Consider the following 17,020-nt stretch of genomic DNA (forward strand, 5'->3'; position numbering starts at 1 on the left):
ACCACTACCATTACCATACAACCTTACTTTTGCATATCATTTAGTTTACCTTTCATATTGTTTTTAATTTATTTAATTTGCTTTGTTACTTTTATATTTGGTTTCAACTCTAATACGAAACCTTGTTGCTAGATAACCGCTTGGTAGAGTTGGAGACACAATTCAACACTATTTTGTTTTGTAGATTGTTATAAGAGCAATAAGAGTATAATTCTTACTAGTATTTTTTCTCACAGTTTGATATAAATCTTCGAGACACCCTTATGAGGAAAAAGCCCGTGCAACATCATCTTGCGTGGAGGGAGTCCTAACGAATTGATATCCTAGTAAATCTGGTGCCATCATCACTTTTTCACACTTTTTTGTGGGCTAATTTTTCTCATTCTTTACGCGCACATTGCTCATATCATGACTTACCCAATCAATTTAGTGATGAAATATAATAATTTAATGGCATCGATGACTATCATTTTGACCAAATTTCATCTTGTGTCGCTCGCGGGGAAAACCCAAGCCCATGTCGTAGGGCGTACAATTTCTGACTACCACAGTCGTGTGCTAGATAATCATGCACGAGAATAAGAGTGATGAGCCTCGATTGTTTCTCGCAATAGTCCTGATACTTGTTACGTCGTGGAAAGATGATAAGCTCCGGCGGTTCATCCCAGGTATTCGATAAAATCTTAGTTTAATCCGCCCCGTACTTCTTACCGGTGATGATGCCACAAACGACAGGTGCCTTCCCTTTCTTCCTGCTGCGATTCTTCCGAGGATGCAGAGCCGTGAAGTGTTACAAAAGAGATAAGAAAATAAGGAAAAACGAAATAAAAACATGTGCAGGGACACAAGATTTTATCGTGAAAACCCACTCTAACAAAGAGATGTAAAAAATTACGGACCCTAACCATTAAAACTTTACTATATCGGGGGAGTGTTTACAAATGCCATGGGTTATCTGATAATCTGAAAAACCCTAGCATGCGGCTTGCCATCGGTATATATAGGTGTGGTGGCATCGATCCGTAGGGCATGGCGTGTGGGATAACTTCGGACTCCGCTACACTTCAGGCCAAGCTTATCTGGCGACGGGCCTCACTCCGCTCGTCATAAATTAGCCTCTCTTTAGTATAAATTTGGATCACAATATAATAAACTGCACCTTGAGACAAATTCCATCTTGTAGCATGACCTTCAAGAATCTGCTAAACAATAAGGAACCACCTGAGCTAAACAGTTATACCAACCAAGCTCGAGCAAAGTTTAAACTTGATAACATGAATTAGCTTTATCATCATATCAGCAAGATTATCATGAGTACTAATCTTACATACTTTCAGTTTACCCTATACAACAATGTCACGAGCATAATGGTACTTGACATCAATGTGTTTTGTCCTCTCATGGAGCATTTTATCTTTATTAAGGTATATGTCACTTTGACTGTCACAAAACAAGTTAATGCAAAAATCATTGGCCCAAGCCTACCCAGCGATAGATCTCGCTCCGCTTATCAGAAGTTAGCCTCGGTTTAATATGTATTTGGATTACAATATAACATGAAGGAAAAACTGAACCAAAAATATGGACAGTGTTACAGTGTATCAGTTATAAATGGCAGGTTGAAGTTGAATTAGTTATTTTAAAAAAAATCAAAACATTTCATCAGATGCTAAAGTTGAATACATAATTTGAATTTAGCTCAGTCTGCTTGTTTCGGTGGATTCTTCGCCATTGGATGTGTCACTATATCAGCTTTTTTTTTTTACCAAAATATATGCATGGTCCATAATTGAACGTACTGGAGTACTAGAATTTACTTATAACCTATTAACGGTTGGTGCGATTGACGTGCCAGAATCAAACTTTTGTCAACCATTTTTTCCCAGCAAATGGACCTAGCGGACGTACAGAACACGTACTCAACGCTGTGTACGCGCGCGTCATGCGCGTGCGCGTGAGGGAGAAGAACTACAACCCAATGAAAAAAGGAGAGCTCCTATCATTTGGCGCCCTCTCTCTCTAGTCTCTCTACCCCTCATCTTTTTGTGAAGCCATCCACGTTTTCCCTTCTCCTTAACTGCTTCTCTCCTTCCTCCCTCCCTCCCTCCCTCTTTCACTCCTCTTCTTCCTTCTTTCATCAGTGGTTGCAGTGCACACGCACGGACAAACAAACAAACTTCCGGCAGATCGCGTCACACTCACACCAAGTTAATTACCTGCCGTGGGGGAAGGACAGCCGTTTCCGTGAACCACCGGAGAAACTCTACAATTCGGCCCCGTTTTCGTGGGATTTGCGCAAGGTACGTGCAGCCGGCCGGAGCACCATGGATGTGGAGGGTGGTGTGCAGCCCAGGAGCAAGAAGAGTTCTTGGGTAACTATTTCTGATCGGCTCTTTCTATAAAAATATATACCTGATCAACTGCACCCTTGAGAGTTCTTGGTTAGTATGTTGTTTCGTTTCTATTTGTGTGACTGGAGTTTGGTTTCCTATTGACTTGTGCATTTTCTTAGGGCTTTTTTCTTGCAATAGTACGGTGCATTTATTCTTTTTGTGTAACTTCTACATGAGGTTTGTGTCGAATTATGTTCTGGAGTATGTATGTTCAATCAATAAAAATATAATGGCATGTAGTTGAAGTTTTTAACCATATGTAGATTTGGGAAGGGTATATGTTATAGTTTGCACCATGGCTCCTCAAAAAAAAGTTTACTTCTCATCCAAAAGAAGAAAAAAAAAAGTTTGCATCATGGGTTCATGCATGGCTCCTCTCTCAGCTCTAAAGTTCCATGGTAATTTGTTTCGATTTTGCACATGTTTCCTTGCAAAAACGCTCTGGTCGCATCTAGGAGCTGTCTTGATTATTCACCGCTATAGTAATCTTCTAGATATCTGCACTCTGAAGTCGGAACCCAGAAATGGAACTAATGGTGCCATTGATTTGTATGTAAATTTCAGCACTTTCTACTCACTCTGGGGTCAACCTTGTTAACAGCTTAAACTCGCAGTCCATGTCCATTTTCTTGGAAGCATACCATCGCTCACGACAACCATAGGTCTTGTTTCACTGTCAGATCAAATCAGATCGCCATTTATGGTCAAAATGGACATATTTGTTTGGTACTTTAGCTCAGACTTACCTTTCTGCCTGTCCACTTTGAAGCTACGTTCCTACTACATGTTTAAAGCTTCTCTAGACTACAACCTTTTTGCCCAATGATGTTAATTCCAGCGTATGTCCTTACTTCATCTTTGTCGTAATTAGTCAAACACGTCACGTCTCTATCTGTCTCTGTCTGTGTTTGCGCTAGGGATGGCAGAAAGGGACGCTTCTACTGGCATACCAGAGCTTCGGTGTAGTGTACGGCGACCTCTGCATATCTCCAGTGTACGTGTACAAGAACACATTTTCTGGGAAACTTCGTCTCCACGAGGAAGACGAAGAGATCCTCGGCGTGCTGTCCTTGGTCTTCTGGAGCCTCACCCTCATACCTCTCCTCAAGTACATCATCCTGGTCCTTGGAGCTGACGACAATGGAGAAGGTGATCGCAGAACCTAACATTCCTGTTGAATCATGTCGAGAGAGTTCTCTGTTCCATCATCTGAAAGAACTTAACGTGTGAAATTGCTAGTGACAGTTTACATTCTAGGTATTAATTAACGCGCATTTTGTTTTTTTAATGTCCAACAAAATATGTTGTGCAGGTGGGACGTTTGCATTGTACTCGCTGATGTGCAGGCGCTCCAGGATGGGCCTGCTGAACAGCTTGCACGCCGGCCATGGCTCCTTGTCGACGTACAACAAGGACGAGCCCTGCAAGGAGTCAAGGAGCAGCCTCATTATCAGGGGATTCTTCGAGAAACATTACTCGCTACGGGTCGTGCTGCTGCTCTTCGTTCTCATGGGCACCAGTATGGTCATCGGAGACGGCGTCTTGACCCCGACAATGTCAGGTGATGATGAAACTTTGCTGATATCTTCTATGCTGCATTGTTCTTACTTGAAATTGTATTTTACAGAAGTTGTATGTCCTAGACTCCTAAGGCATAACTATGTTCCTGAAACTGAACTTTTGCTCATCGCATCTTCATGGAAACTGACAGGGTTACATGGTTTCCTGCAGTGTTGTCAGCTGTTTCTGGCCTCAGAATCAAGTTCCCAGAGCTACATGAAAGTAAGCAGCTGTTTAACTGAATTACGTTGTAAGGTTTACTCTTCCTATCAGCAAATTTTATCTACTCCCTTTTACAGTGTTGCCTTGCAATCATTCATCTGCATCACAAACTGCAATTGATCATCTCTCGTTGCACTTGTCATACAGATTACACCGTGCTAGTTGCATGCATCGTTCTAGTAGGACTTTTCGCGCTCCAGCACTATGGAACACACCGTGTCGGTTTCCTGTTTGCTCCGATTCTGATTTCCTGGCTCGCTTGCATTGGCGGCATTGGGATTTACAACATTTTGAAGTGGAACCCTAGTGTTGTCCGTGCTCTGTCCCCATATTACATATACAACTTCTTCAGGAAGGCTGGCAAGGATGGATGGAGTTCACTTGGAGGAATTGTTCTCTGCATTACAGGTTTAACACATTTTATCCTTTTCATCTTGGGCGACCAGTCACTTGTTGTTGCTGTATTAGGCTTGACTACAGCCATAGATTTTCAGGTGCTGAAGCAATGTTTGCTGATCTTGGGCATTTCTCAAAGCTTTCACTGAGGGTAAGTGATTCTTTCCCACCTATGGATATGTCATTTTTCACGAAGTATTGAAAATATCTTTACTGTGATTTGTTTTATTGCTTTGCCATGGCAGCTTGGGTTCACAATTGTTGTGTATCCTTGCTTAGTTCTGGCTTACATGGGTGAGGCTGCTTATTTGTCTAAACACAGGGAAGATCTCCAAAGTAGCTTTTACAAAGCTCTTCCAGGTGAGGTGCCAATGTTTTGACTGATTGACGGAATTTTTTTTATTATCTTAATTTTTCTCAAAAATGTATAATGTGTTTCGATGCACAATTAGAATAATGCTTTATAATATCCATCTAACTATGCACCCACCATAATCTATTAAAATATTAAGACCAAACAGATCCGCATACAACAACAAAACTATGACAAACATGAATGACAAATAAATTATCAAGTTCCATCAACTTCGGCAAAAATATCGTGATTGGCCTTGCAGTGTCTTTTGTCTTCTTCTTCCAACAAAATCTATCGCCGGAGGTTGTATATTTGCACAAAACACTATATTATTCCTTTTAACATCCTGACTTATGGTAGTAAAAATCCTTGTCATAAAACGGAAATGCACTTTTGATCCCACGTGTAGATGCTCCCTTTATTCAAAAAATAAATTTGAAAATTTCAGAAAATTCGGAAACAAAATTGTGCTCATATATCTCCACATTCTACATGCTCACTTACAGTTTCATAAAAAAATTATATTTTCGTGGCTTGTGCAAAAAAGACAAACAAATTCCTATCAAAATGTCTTATTTTAGCACCAAATTTTATCTTTTTTGCACAAGACACACAACAATTCGGTTTTTCATGAAACGACTTTGTGAACACGTAAGATGTATTGATGTATGCTCAACATTTTCTTTTGAAATATTTTAACACTATTTAATATGTTTAAAATGCATTTTAATTATAGGGAGCATATGCACCCAGGAGTAAAAACACCATGTCCGTCATAAAATGTGTTTAAATAGTATTTTTATGGTACTGTATTTCTTAGTTATCGCAATGAGTTTCCTCGAACATGAGGAGGCTTGGTTTAGGGTTCTTAGCTGGGTTTGAGAGAACAACCTATCGTGTTGCGCAATGTTTGTGGTCGCATGATTAATGTGGCATTGGAGGGGAACGTAGCACAAAACCTGCCCCGCCGTCCATGATCAAAGCAACAATCATTACTCGTGTATTGTAATCAACATTTAATAATGTGTTTACATCGTATAAATATATACAAGATGATACTACCTTTGCTTTCTTGTTGCTAATAGTAGTAAATTTCTATTGTCTTTGTCTATGTAAGTTGCTCCCCTGTTTTCTCAATCCAAGACACATTTTGGCACCATGGATCAACTTCTAATCATCTTCACTCTAAAACTGCACATCTTGAAAGATTCTTTTTTTTAGAAACTAATCAGAGACTTCATAGCATGCGATTTTAGATGACTGCGATTTCAATTATTGTTGCAACTAAGGGCATGTACAATGAAAAATAATTAGATAAGCGCTTAGAAAAATCTTTTTTTGGTCTAAATATTGGTGTTTATTTGTATTGCACAGACGCCTAACTAATAAGCACAGGTGAAAAGTTTGGTTTATTTTTATAAGCACTCATCTGAGAAATTTGCGTTGAACATGGCCTAAGAATTTGTGAGTGTAGACTCTTAACTGTTTTACCAGTGAACACCTTATCTTCACGTTCTTGATTTGAGTTGACTGAACTCTGAATTGCTAGCACCTTTTTCCAACTAACATTTCCCCCTCTCGTTTATGTTCTGAAAATTCAGACCGTGTGTTCTGGCCGGTTCTGATCATCGCGACGCTGGCCACCGCCGTGGGGAGCCAGGCGATCATCTCTGCCACGTTCTCCATCATCAGCCAGTGCCGGGCCCTGGGATGCTTCCCGCGCATCAAGGTGGTGCACACGTCCAGCCATGTGCACGGCCAGATCTACATCCCGGAGGTGAACTGGACCCTCATGTCCCTCTGCCTCGCCGTCACCATCGGCTTCCGAGACACGGAGATGATCGGGAACGCCTACGGCCTCGCCGTGATCTTGGTGATGTTCGCGACGACATGCCTGATGTTCCTGGTGATCACCACGGTGTGGAACCGATCGGTCGTGTGGGCAGCGCTCTTCGCCGCCGGCTTCGGATCCGTGGAGCTCCTCTACCTCTCGGCGTGCCTTGCCAAGGTGCCCCACGGCGGCTGGCTGCCGCTGCTGCTCTCCCTGGCCACGCTGCTCGTCATGTCGGCGTGGCACTACGGCACGGCGAAGAAGCAGGAGTACGAGCTGCAGAACAAGGTGTGCCTCGACCACCTCCTCGGCCTCATTGGCTCCGGCAGCATGGGCCTCGTGCGCGTCCCCGGTGTGGGATTCGTCTACTCCGACTCCGGTGCCGGCGCCACCGGCGTGCCGCCCATGTTCGCGCACTTCGTCACCAACTTCCCGGCGTTCCACCGGGTGCTCGTCTTCGTGTCGCTGCAGACGCTCACGGTGCCCAAGGTGCCACCGGAGGAGAGGTTCCTCGTGGGCAGGATCGGGCGGCCGGAGTACCGGCTGTTCCGCTGCGTCGTAAGGTACGGGTACAAGGAAGGGAGGTGGGACCACTTCAACTTCGAGAACCAGCTGCTTGTGAAGGTGGTCGAGTTCCTCCGACTGCAGGCAGATGGCGCCGACGGCGAGCGGTCGTCCAGTGCCTCCGGCGAGATGTCGGTCATACCAGCGGCGCCCAGCCAGGCCGTCGTGGACGCGCTGGCGTCCATGAGCTCCTGCGAGATCGACTACGCCAGCAACGACAAAGGCTACAGCAAGAAGGTGCGGTTCGAGGAGATGCCGGCGGCGGCGGCAGCGTGGAGGAGAGAGGAGACGAGGTCGGAGGTGAGGGAGCTGCTGGAGGAGCGGGAGGCCGGGGTGTCGTACATGGTCGGCCACACCTGCGTGTTCGCGCACGAGTCCTCGTCGGCCGTCAAGAAGTTCGCCGTCAACGTTGTTTACGGGTTCCTCCGGCGTAACTCACGGAGGCCCGCCGTCGTTCTCGGCATCCCCCACACGTCCCTCATCGAGGTCGGCATGGCGTACAGGGTATGACATACCCATGGCTCCTATCTCGCTTGCCCCCCATCGCTCGCTCGCTCAAGAAGAAGAAGCGTAGTTGTAGACTTAACTGTAACTGAAGATAACTGAAGTGAACATACAGCATCGGTTCAGGAAACAGAATAACGACACCTTGCTGCTGAAAAGGAAAACAGAGCATACTATTATGAAAATTCAGTTCGGCTCCTGATGCATATGCTCCCTCCTGTCGTGGGTTCCAATTAATCAGTACTGTGAACTGTCAGGTTTAATATGGCTGGATATTTATAAGAGGAGCTATCAACATGCATAAGAATTACTGAATTTAACTACAACTCGAGAACAAAACTTGTTGGGATTAAACTTGTTTTCTTACTACAGGGTGGAAACTTTTCTTTCCATGCAACTTTACACCCACTAAAGAAAATGACCGTGTACTTGTGCAAATTTTCTTTAATTATATGAAATTTGAAAGTCACATTTCACCCGGGTGGCCCGGTGCATGTGCTCACTGGCGCAACTTCAAATTACTGGATGTAAATCTACAACTTCCAACTCGATGTATGATTTAACTCATTTGTAGGCAATTATTCTAGTGGTTCTGAGAGACGTGAGTTACTGGCATTGCTGAGTTGGATACCCTATTTAGGCATGTTTTCCAATTTTATCTACAGAAAATTACATAAACTCAAAAAACATATTATAATATATATTTTCTTAATTCTATATATTTGATCATCTCATGAACGGTATGGCTTTGATACCAAAGAGAGAACAAGTATAACAATCTACCCGTTGATAAATGGGGTAAATTAGACAAACCACATGCATTGCTTCAGCCAACCAACAAGTTTGACTTCACGATGATCTTCTTCAAGGATGAACTTTTGTTTGGTGGTTCATATCCTTTAAAATTATGTATTTATTTACCTGTAAACTTGATAGTTTCACACGATAAAACATTTGCCATGTTATAATTTCTAGCATTTCATTCGCTAAACCTGTACCACTAGAATACTCTACCAAGTATTGTTCATATCCGAGCATATTATTGGCAGGGACACATGTAAATTCACTATAATACATGTTCCCCTAAGGACCAATGCCCCATAGCCAAAGTCATTGCCATTGAACCACTAAATCGGTCTAAATATCTTCACACGAAACCTACAATGCATTTAGATCAAACGAGATCCACCACTTCAATGGAGCAGCGACTAGACGATTCCCCTCTCTCCTCAACACCATTAAGGAGATTGCCATCGACGAGGCGGACGAGGATACGGGAAAACCTTAATATTATTGGTGGTTGACCAAATCTAACTATAGGGACCCTTTACAATATGGAGTGCGGGTCCGAGGTCCCCAACCCCTACAATTGCAAGCGGCAAGAAGAGGATGTGACGACCCGTTGTTTCCTAGCCAATGGCAATGGAGACGGAGCGGACTACGGCAACAACTAGGGTCAAAGCCTAGATCGCCTTCTTAGTCGTGAGAGCCAAAAACGATTCAGTGGCATGATCCGTTCGTTAAACATATATTCACTAGAGCACTCTACCAAGTATTGTAGATATTTTACAATACTTAATACAATGATATTTATATGCCCGATAACAAATTAAGTCGGTAAATCAATATTTGTATTGTTGTAATAAGTTGGGTTTTGCTCAGAATTAAGATCATATCTATTAAAAGAAGAGATTTTTATGCGTCTAGAAAAAGAAAAAACACTTATTGCAACAAAAGATAATTTTAGTTTGAAAAAAATAATGTCCAAAATGGAAATATTAGGATTGTATCAAAATTATATATCGAAATATACATGATCGTGTTGGATGGTAAGTACATTGGTACTCCCCTAGTTTTAAAGTAAAATTATAATAAACTAGTATATAGTGAAGGGTATATAAAAAGGGCATATAATCATTGACAAGATAAAAAAACAAATAAAAGAGTTTAGTATAAAATGTGGACATATGGGTGATTTTCACTTCTCATTTGCCAATAAAATAGCCTGAGCAAGTGTGTAAAACTATGATCCAAAAGATAATTGGAACAACCCACAATTGTGTGTGCACATTAGTATGCTAAGGGGGCTCTAAGAGGGTAAGATGAGGTATATGAAGAGAACAAATGTGGCTCATATATTGTGATACATGAGAGAATGTTTCAAAAAATAAAATATATCACTATGTGGTGGCGAACAAATTAGATTCTCCTAACTTAAAATAAAAGTAGACTTTGGTTCCAATAGTTTAGTTGGATGAGATCCCAGCAACAGTAAAACACCACATCTCTCTGAAATATCGAAGTTAATCATGTTTCAGACTTAGTTATGGCGTGAAAAAGAACATATACTTAGTTATTGTTGTTGGTTTGATTTGCACCAAACCAGTAAGATATGAGTTGCAGATAATTAATGTAAAATTTGATAAATTTGTGTTTGAACAGTAAAATAGAAATAGTTTGTCCTCTTTGTTGCGGGTCTAATTAAACAAGCTCAATTTTGTAAAGCATTTGTGATATATATGCAGCCATCTCATTTTTCTCTCGTCCTGTTTTGTTCCGTGGCCCGGGTTTTCTTTTCCCATTCCCTCGAGCAGAGGCATGCCCAACCATAGCCCATTTTGGCTTTTCAGCGAGTCGGGCTTGACTGGACCAACAATTGGTGTTTGCTATTTGACGCTTGTTGTGTCTGTTATAGCGAAAAACGTACCTCGCACCGCCTCTGATCGCATGTTTTGGGCCGGCCCACAATTTCTTCGGGTGAGCGTTCTGTTTCTATTTATTTTGAGTTCCACAACATCAACCACATCGTGATCACGTAAAAAAAACACATTGTGATCCCCAATCCTGGAGTCCCTTCTCTATCGGTGTGTCATTAGAGGTTATCTGACCTGAGACCAAAGTCCCCGTGCCCCGCGCCCCTCCTCTCCTCCCTAGGGTTCCGCCCCCGCGCTCCCCCTCCTCCCCTCTCCCGCTGTTCCGGCCCTCTCTATCGCTCCCCGAGGGCAACAGGAGGGCGGCCTCACCCTGGCTCGGCCCCGAGACCCCCTCCTCCGCCCTCCCCTGCCACTGCAGTCGGCGCAGGCCACTGGGAAAAGTACCATGCCGTGCCGGCGGCGGTGATGCTCCTACCCGCGCGTCTGGTGTGGGAACGCGGGGTTCCCTCGGACGGGGCGGTGCTCCATGGTTCGACAATGGTTCCGCTGGCAGCGAAGCTCCTTGGGAAGCGCAGCTCTAGGCGATGAGCTGTTGATGCCGTCACTGGTTGGCGGCGGGGCGGCGAGGCGGCGCCTGGTGGTGCCCTCTCGGCCGAGATTCGGGCCCTTTAGGCCCCATCTGGGTCCTGGTGGGCCAGTTTCAAGCAGAGCTGCTGCTTCTGGTGGGCAGGGGAGGTGGCCGGAGCGGAGCATGGTTGGGGTGGCGGCGCGTGCCCTGCAACATCCCGATGGGGGCTTCACGGGCATGGCACTAGTAGGAAAAGGCTCATTAGTGGCGCACCAAAAATCTATTTTGTGGAGCATGGGCGGTGTGCCACAGAATTCTCGCCACAAAAATAAGAATTCTGTGGCGCACCTGCCCATGCGGCACAGAAAGTCTTATTTCTGTGGTGCACCGGTGGGTGGTGCGCCACAAAAAAATTGATTTTAAAAAAAAATGGCGGCCAGATCTAGATCTAGATCTAGGGCCGCCAATTTTTTTAAAATTTTGCTGGAAGTTCGTCTGAGGTGGGTGGTTGGGTGGGTTTAAGGATGGCAATGGAGCGGGTTTGGACGGATATAGGAAAACCAGATCCATGCCCAAATCCATCAGCCTCGCTCTGCCCCGCCCACGAAAGTACCCATGGGCATGGATGTCGCCCCAAATCCAAATCCGATGGATACCTAGATATATCCATGGATATCCATGCCCATAAAATTTGAGTACCATTTCATCAAATTTCACTTGCATTTCATCAATAATAAGCTAACATGAATATTTTGGCAGCATTTTGACATTATTTCAGTAGCATTTCAGCTGTAATTATGTCGACAATTCATAGGAATATCAAAGCAACAATATATCACATTACCGAGGAGGTGGAGCAATCAACGAAGATCCACAGTCAATGCGGCCAGCGAAAGCCCTACCAGCACAAGGCAGTTCCGTGATTATTTAGAGTATAAAATCATTAAGGCTTAAATTAAGGGTTTGGTGATTTGGGTCTAATAAGGACAGCCAATCGTAGGTAAAATCACATGTGTCACTGACATGTGGGTCCCACATGTCAGTTGGATATCCATCGAATATTCATGGAGCAAAAGATCTGCCCGTGCCCGCTCCATGAATTATCGGATATCCTCCCCATGAAATCCGTGGACACAACCAACCCTCCATACCCGTGCCCGGTGGGTCGAATATCTGTGGATACCCGGATCCGTGGATAAAATTGCCATCGTGAGGTGGGTTGGGTGGGTGGAGGAGGAGGCCGGCCGGAGGAGGTGGTGGTGGAGTAGGAGGAGGTGGTAGTGGTGGTGGTGGTCCCTCCTCCAACTAGTTGGACACTAACATTATTCGCATATCCATGTAAGCCATAGTAGCTTCATCATGAAGTTGTCATGATTTGATGGATAAAATTATGAGTGAAATTGTTCATCACATTAAAAAGTTACTAATAGTGAAATCCGAAACACTTGTCATGAGATGATCAAATTCAAAGTGCGAACCTCAAGGTTATTTGTATTTGACCAACAAGCCTAGAAGTTATTGATCTTGAAGTGGTTTATGAAATATGAGGAAAGTTGGAAGAGAAACTACAAAAAGGATTTTGGCATAAAGAAACAAAAGACTAGAAAGTCTAGCTAAGGTGTATATAGATGATATACATGTTATGAATGTATTCTTTGATTGGTCACACAATGAAGTTTTTGGGTATTTGTACCATATTGGTTGGTATGAGATGTCATACAACACAATGCGATACAAGAATTCAATTGCCTAAGTGACTAATAAGGAATGTGGTAATAATGCACGTCTGGAACAAAATAAAGTGTTATTATGTTCTTCGTTGGAAATCTACCTAGCCCTTCAGATTTATAATAAAGAACTTAATAATTGTTATTTTGCTCTGGTCAAATGAAAACAATGAGTTGTTCAAATTATGACCTTACTCCATGTACGATGTATAAGTTATTATAAATCTTAATCATGAAACACACATGCATAACAGTGACGCTAAAATGCCATAAGGCAAATGATTTGAATTCCACTTATAAGTGGAACCGCCATTTAGGTCATGTTAGAATGGAACGCATAAAGAAACTCCATGAAAATGGATTTTTGGAGTCATTTGGTTTTTGAATCGTTTTGCACTTGCAATTATTTTCTAAAGAAAATGACTGAAACACCATTCATAGGCCAAGAGTTGAACGGACAACTAATTTAGCGGAAACATATATGATGATGTATGTTGTTCATTGGGCATAGTTGTGTGTGGAAGATTCTTCTACTTCATGAAAACTTCCAACAATGAATTGAGTGTATATATATGGATATATTTATTCGATGAGAAAGAAGTTTGAAACATTTGAATAGATTCAAATAAATTTTCCGCATGAAGTGGAAACCATCGTAATAGAAAAGTCAAATATCTATGATTGGATCATGGTGGAAATATTTGAATTACGATTTTTAGCGAACATCTAAGAGAGTTACGAAATTGTTCCACAACTCGCGTTTCTCGGAACACCATAGTTATGATGAAAATTCGAGAGACGTATCCAAAACTTGTTGGATTAATGATGATATAAAATAAAATGAAGCTATTATATTTTTGTAGATTATGCTTTGGAGACTACCGCTTTTACACTAAATAGAGCATCATCATAGTCCGTTAAAATGAACCATATGAGTTATGGCATGGGTATAAACCCTAATAGTCCTTTCTTAAATTTTGGTATGCATAGCATAAGTAAATGAGTTCACAACCAAAATCGGATGAATGTCTTTGTTGGTTATCCCAGAGAGCAATTTAGGAATTCTTTCCACTATGAAGTCAAAGACAAAAGTGTTTGTCGATGTTTCTTGCTTATTTCCAAGAAATTTTTTCTAGCGAAGTATTTGAGTGGGAGGACAATGAAACTTGATAAGGTTGATGAACCTGAGCATGATGATTAGAGTAGCGCAACATCGGAAATGGTTCCGGAAGCGGCCACGATGATCATGGCTCCCATGTCTACAAAGTGTTATAGTCATGGAGATCGAAGTACCTATTGAACCTTGTAGGTATGGTTTAATTTGTGATCACATAAATGATTTGTGAACAAAGGATTGATTTTGAACAATGATAAACCAACTACATACAAAAAGCTATGATGGGTCCTGACTCCGTTAAAATGGCTAAAAGCCATGAAATCCAATATAGTATCTAATATAAAGCTTGGAGCTCAATAAACCTCTTGAAGGAATAAATACTTTTTGAAAGTAAATAGATCTATAAAATTAATAGACTTGGATATAATATCCTTGAATAAACTCGACTTGTCGAAAGCTTGTTTATGACAAAGTTTAAAGAGTTGTCTTCTATAAGATTAGATCTTTCGTAGCGATGCTTGTAGTCTATACGGATTGTTCTAGTAATCACTACATATTTCTTTTATGAGATATGTTAGTAGGATGGCAGAAATACATTCCTTATCAGAAGTGTGTGTTAAAGGTGTATACAAGATACAACTGAGAGTTTTGCTAGTCCGTAGAATGCTAGAAAGGTATAAAAACTTCGCTGGATGAAGTGAGTATCACGGAGTTGGAATCTTCACCGGATGAAATAATCAAAGAGTTATGATTTCATCATAAACGATGAAGAAGCTTACATTTGCAAGAAATTAAGTGGGAGCGCTGAGACATATTTGTAATACTTTATGTAGATGACATATCGTTGATTATAAATAATGTAATCATGTACTTGATATGATTAAAAGGTTTCATTGAAAATCAACGTCAATGAAAGGATATGGACTAAAAACATATTTTAGCATCAATATCTATGAAGATAGATTGAAACACATAATGAGTTTAAATTTAAATTACATATAATAAATATTGAAGTAGTTCAATATGAAAGTGTTAAGAAGGTGTTCTTTTCCATGTGGAGGTTTAAACAAGACTTGAGTGCATTTTACACTCAATGAGTAAAAACACATGAGTGGTTTTAGATCACGAATAATATGTACACAATTAGATGTCCTATGCTCTAAGGTGTTACGAGGATATATCAGAATGATTCATATAATGATCATTGGACAACAGTAAGAATATCCCTGAGTACTTTGTCAGAGCTCAGGATATAAATATATAGTTTTATATGGGGTAATGACAAACAAATCGTTGTAAGGTGTTACACCAATATTAGTTTGATCACATATAAAATAAATTTCAATCTCAGTTAGGCTAAATGTGTTCGTTAAAAGGTAGCACAATGGGCTAGAAAGAGTCTATGCTCGATATATTGTGACGGATTCTACAAACGAAGGCAGAGTATATCATTGTTTTGACAATGACCAAGGGTGTTTGATTGAAGAGTTCTTTGAGAACTTGATGTAGTTCCGGTAGTGTCAGAACTATGAAACTATATTGTATGTGACAATATTGGTAAAATATTTCAGACCGCGGAATTAAGGTTCCACCAGAAGACCAAACATATACGATTAATGTCAACTCATTTGAAAAACTGAGTAATGCGTAGAGACGTAAATGAATTGTAAAATACATACGTTTCTGAGTATGTCAGATTCGTTGACTGAAACCTCTCCCATAAGCTGACATGATAAAGCACCAGAGAGCCAAGGTGTTATATCTTTACAAATGTAAACTAGATTATTGACTCTAGTGCAAGTGGGAGACTGATGGAGATATGCCCAATAGGCAATAATAAAAGTGTTTATTGTTATATCTTAGTGTTCATGATAAATATTTACATCCCATACTATAATTGTATTAACCGGAAACATTAATACTTGTGTGTTTTGTAAACATAAAGGAGTCCCTAGTAAGGCTCTTGTTAAACTAGCTTGTTGATTAATAGATGATCATGGTTTCCTGATCATGAACATTGGATGTTATTAATAACAAGGTCATATCATTAGGTGAATGATGTGATGGGCATACACCTATAGCAAGTAGCATATGATCAAGTAATTTAGTTCTTTGTGCTTTCAATCTTTAATATGCATAGTAACTTAATCCTTCGACCATGAGATCATGTTAATCACCTACACCGGATGGATGCTTTGATGACACCAAACACTACAGCGTAAATGGGTTGTTATAAAGGTGGCATTAGTAGTTCGGAAAGTATAGGGTTGAGGTACTTGTATCAATAGTGGGATTTGTCCATCCTAATGACGGATAAATATACTCTGGACCCTCTCGGTGCAATGACATCCAATTAGCTTGCAATCATGTGACTGTTTCACAAGGGATATCATATCATGGTACGAGTAAAGAGTACTTATCAATAATGAGGTTGAAATAGGTATGAAGATACCGACGATCAAACTTCGGATAAGTAAAATATCGCGAGACAAAGGGAATTGTTATTTTTTGTTAATGGTTCTTTTGATCACGAAGTCATTGTTGAATATGTGGGAGCTATTATAGATCTCCAGGTCCCGCTATTAGTTATTGATCGGAGAGGAGTCTCGATCATGTCCGCATAGTTCTCGAACCGTAGGGTGACACACTTAAGGTTTGATGTCGTTTTAAGTAGATACGGAATATGGAATGGAGTTCGAATGTTGTTCGGAGTCTCGGATGGGATCCAGGATATCACGAGGAGTTCTGGAATAGTCCGTAGAATAAGATTCATATATAGGAAGTCACTTTCCAAGCTTGGAAATGATCCGGTGCATTTATGGAAGGCGCTAGAATGTTCTAGAATCTTACGGAAGAAATCACCATGGAAGGTGGAGTCTCGGATGGACTCTACCAACCCTAACCAGCCAACCAAGAGGGAAGGTGGAGTTCATGGTGGACTCCACCACCTTGGCCGGACAAGGGAGAAGGAAAGGGAGGAGTCCCACTTCCCCTAGGTTTCAGCCATATGGAAGGTTTTGAGTTGGACTCTTATTCGAATTTTGGGCAAACCCTAGGGGGTTCCACCTATATAATGAGTGGGAGAGGGAGGGGCTGGACACACAAGTTGGCCGCACCACCAAGGGGCTC

At 41.6% G+C, this 17,020-nt stretch overlaps 1 protein-coding gene across 1 annotated transcript; it reads left to right on the plus strand.

Moving 5' to 3' along the window:
• Nucleotides 1–2,116: 2,116 nt before the first annotated feature.
• On the plus strand, nt 2,117–8,035 carry LOC124684478 (probable potassium transporter 13). The gene is made up of 8 exons (XM_047218783.1): nt 2,117–2,372; nt 3,311–3,542; nt 3,706–3,954; nt 4,125–4,175; nt 4,323–4,583; nt 4,670–4,722; nt 4,817–4,931; nt 6,528–8,035. Exons 1-8 carry the CDS (start codon nt 2,325–2,327, stop codon nt 7,829–7,831), a joined length of 2,313 nt encoding a protein of 770 aa, XP_047074739.1. The 5' UTR covers nt 2,117–2,324; the 3' UTR covers nt 7,832–8,035.
• The last annotated feature ends 8,985 nt before the right edge of the window (nt 8,036–17,020 follow it).

Source organism: Lolium rigidum, chromosome 1, assembly GCF_022539505.1.
Source record: "Lolium rigidum isolate FL_2022 chromosome 1, APGP_CSIRO_Lrig_0.1, whole genome shotgun sequence".
In the NCBI taxonomy this organism is placed as follows: domain Eukaryota; kingdom Viridiplantae; phylum Streptophyta; class Magnoliopsida; order Poales; family Poaceae; genus Lolium; species Lolium rigidum.

What these genes read in the sequence shown, in the direction of transcription:
- LOC124684478 (XM_047218783.1), top strand. Translation starts at nt 2,325, where the DNA reads ATGGATGTGGAGGGTGGTGTGCAGCCCAGGAGCAAGAAGAGTTCTTGG. An exon ending in CTTGACCCCGACAATGTCAG is followed by an intron (nt 3,955 to 4,124) that starts GTGATGATGAAA and finishes GGTTTCCTGCAG; the next exon opens with TGTTGTCAGCTGTTTCTGGC. An exon ending in TCTCAAAGCTTTCACTGAGG is followed by an intron (nt 4,723 to 4,816) that starts GTAAGTGATTCT and finishes TTGCCATGGCAG; the next exon opens with CTTGGGTTCACAATTGTTGT.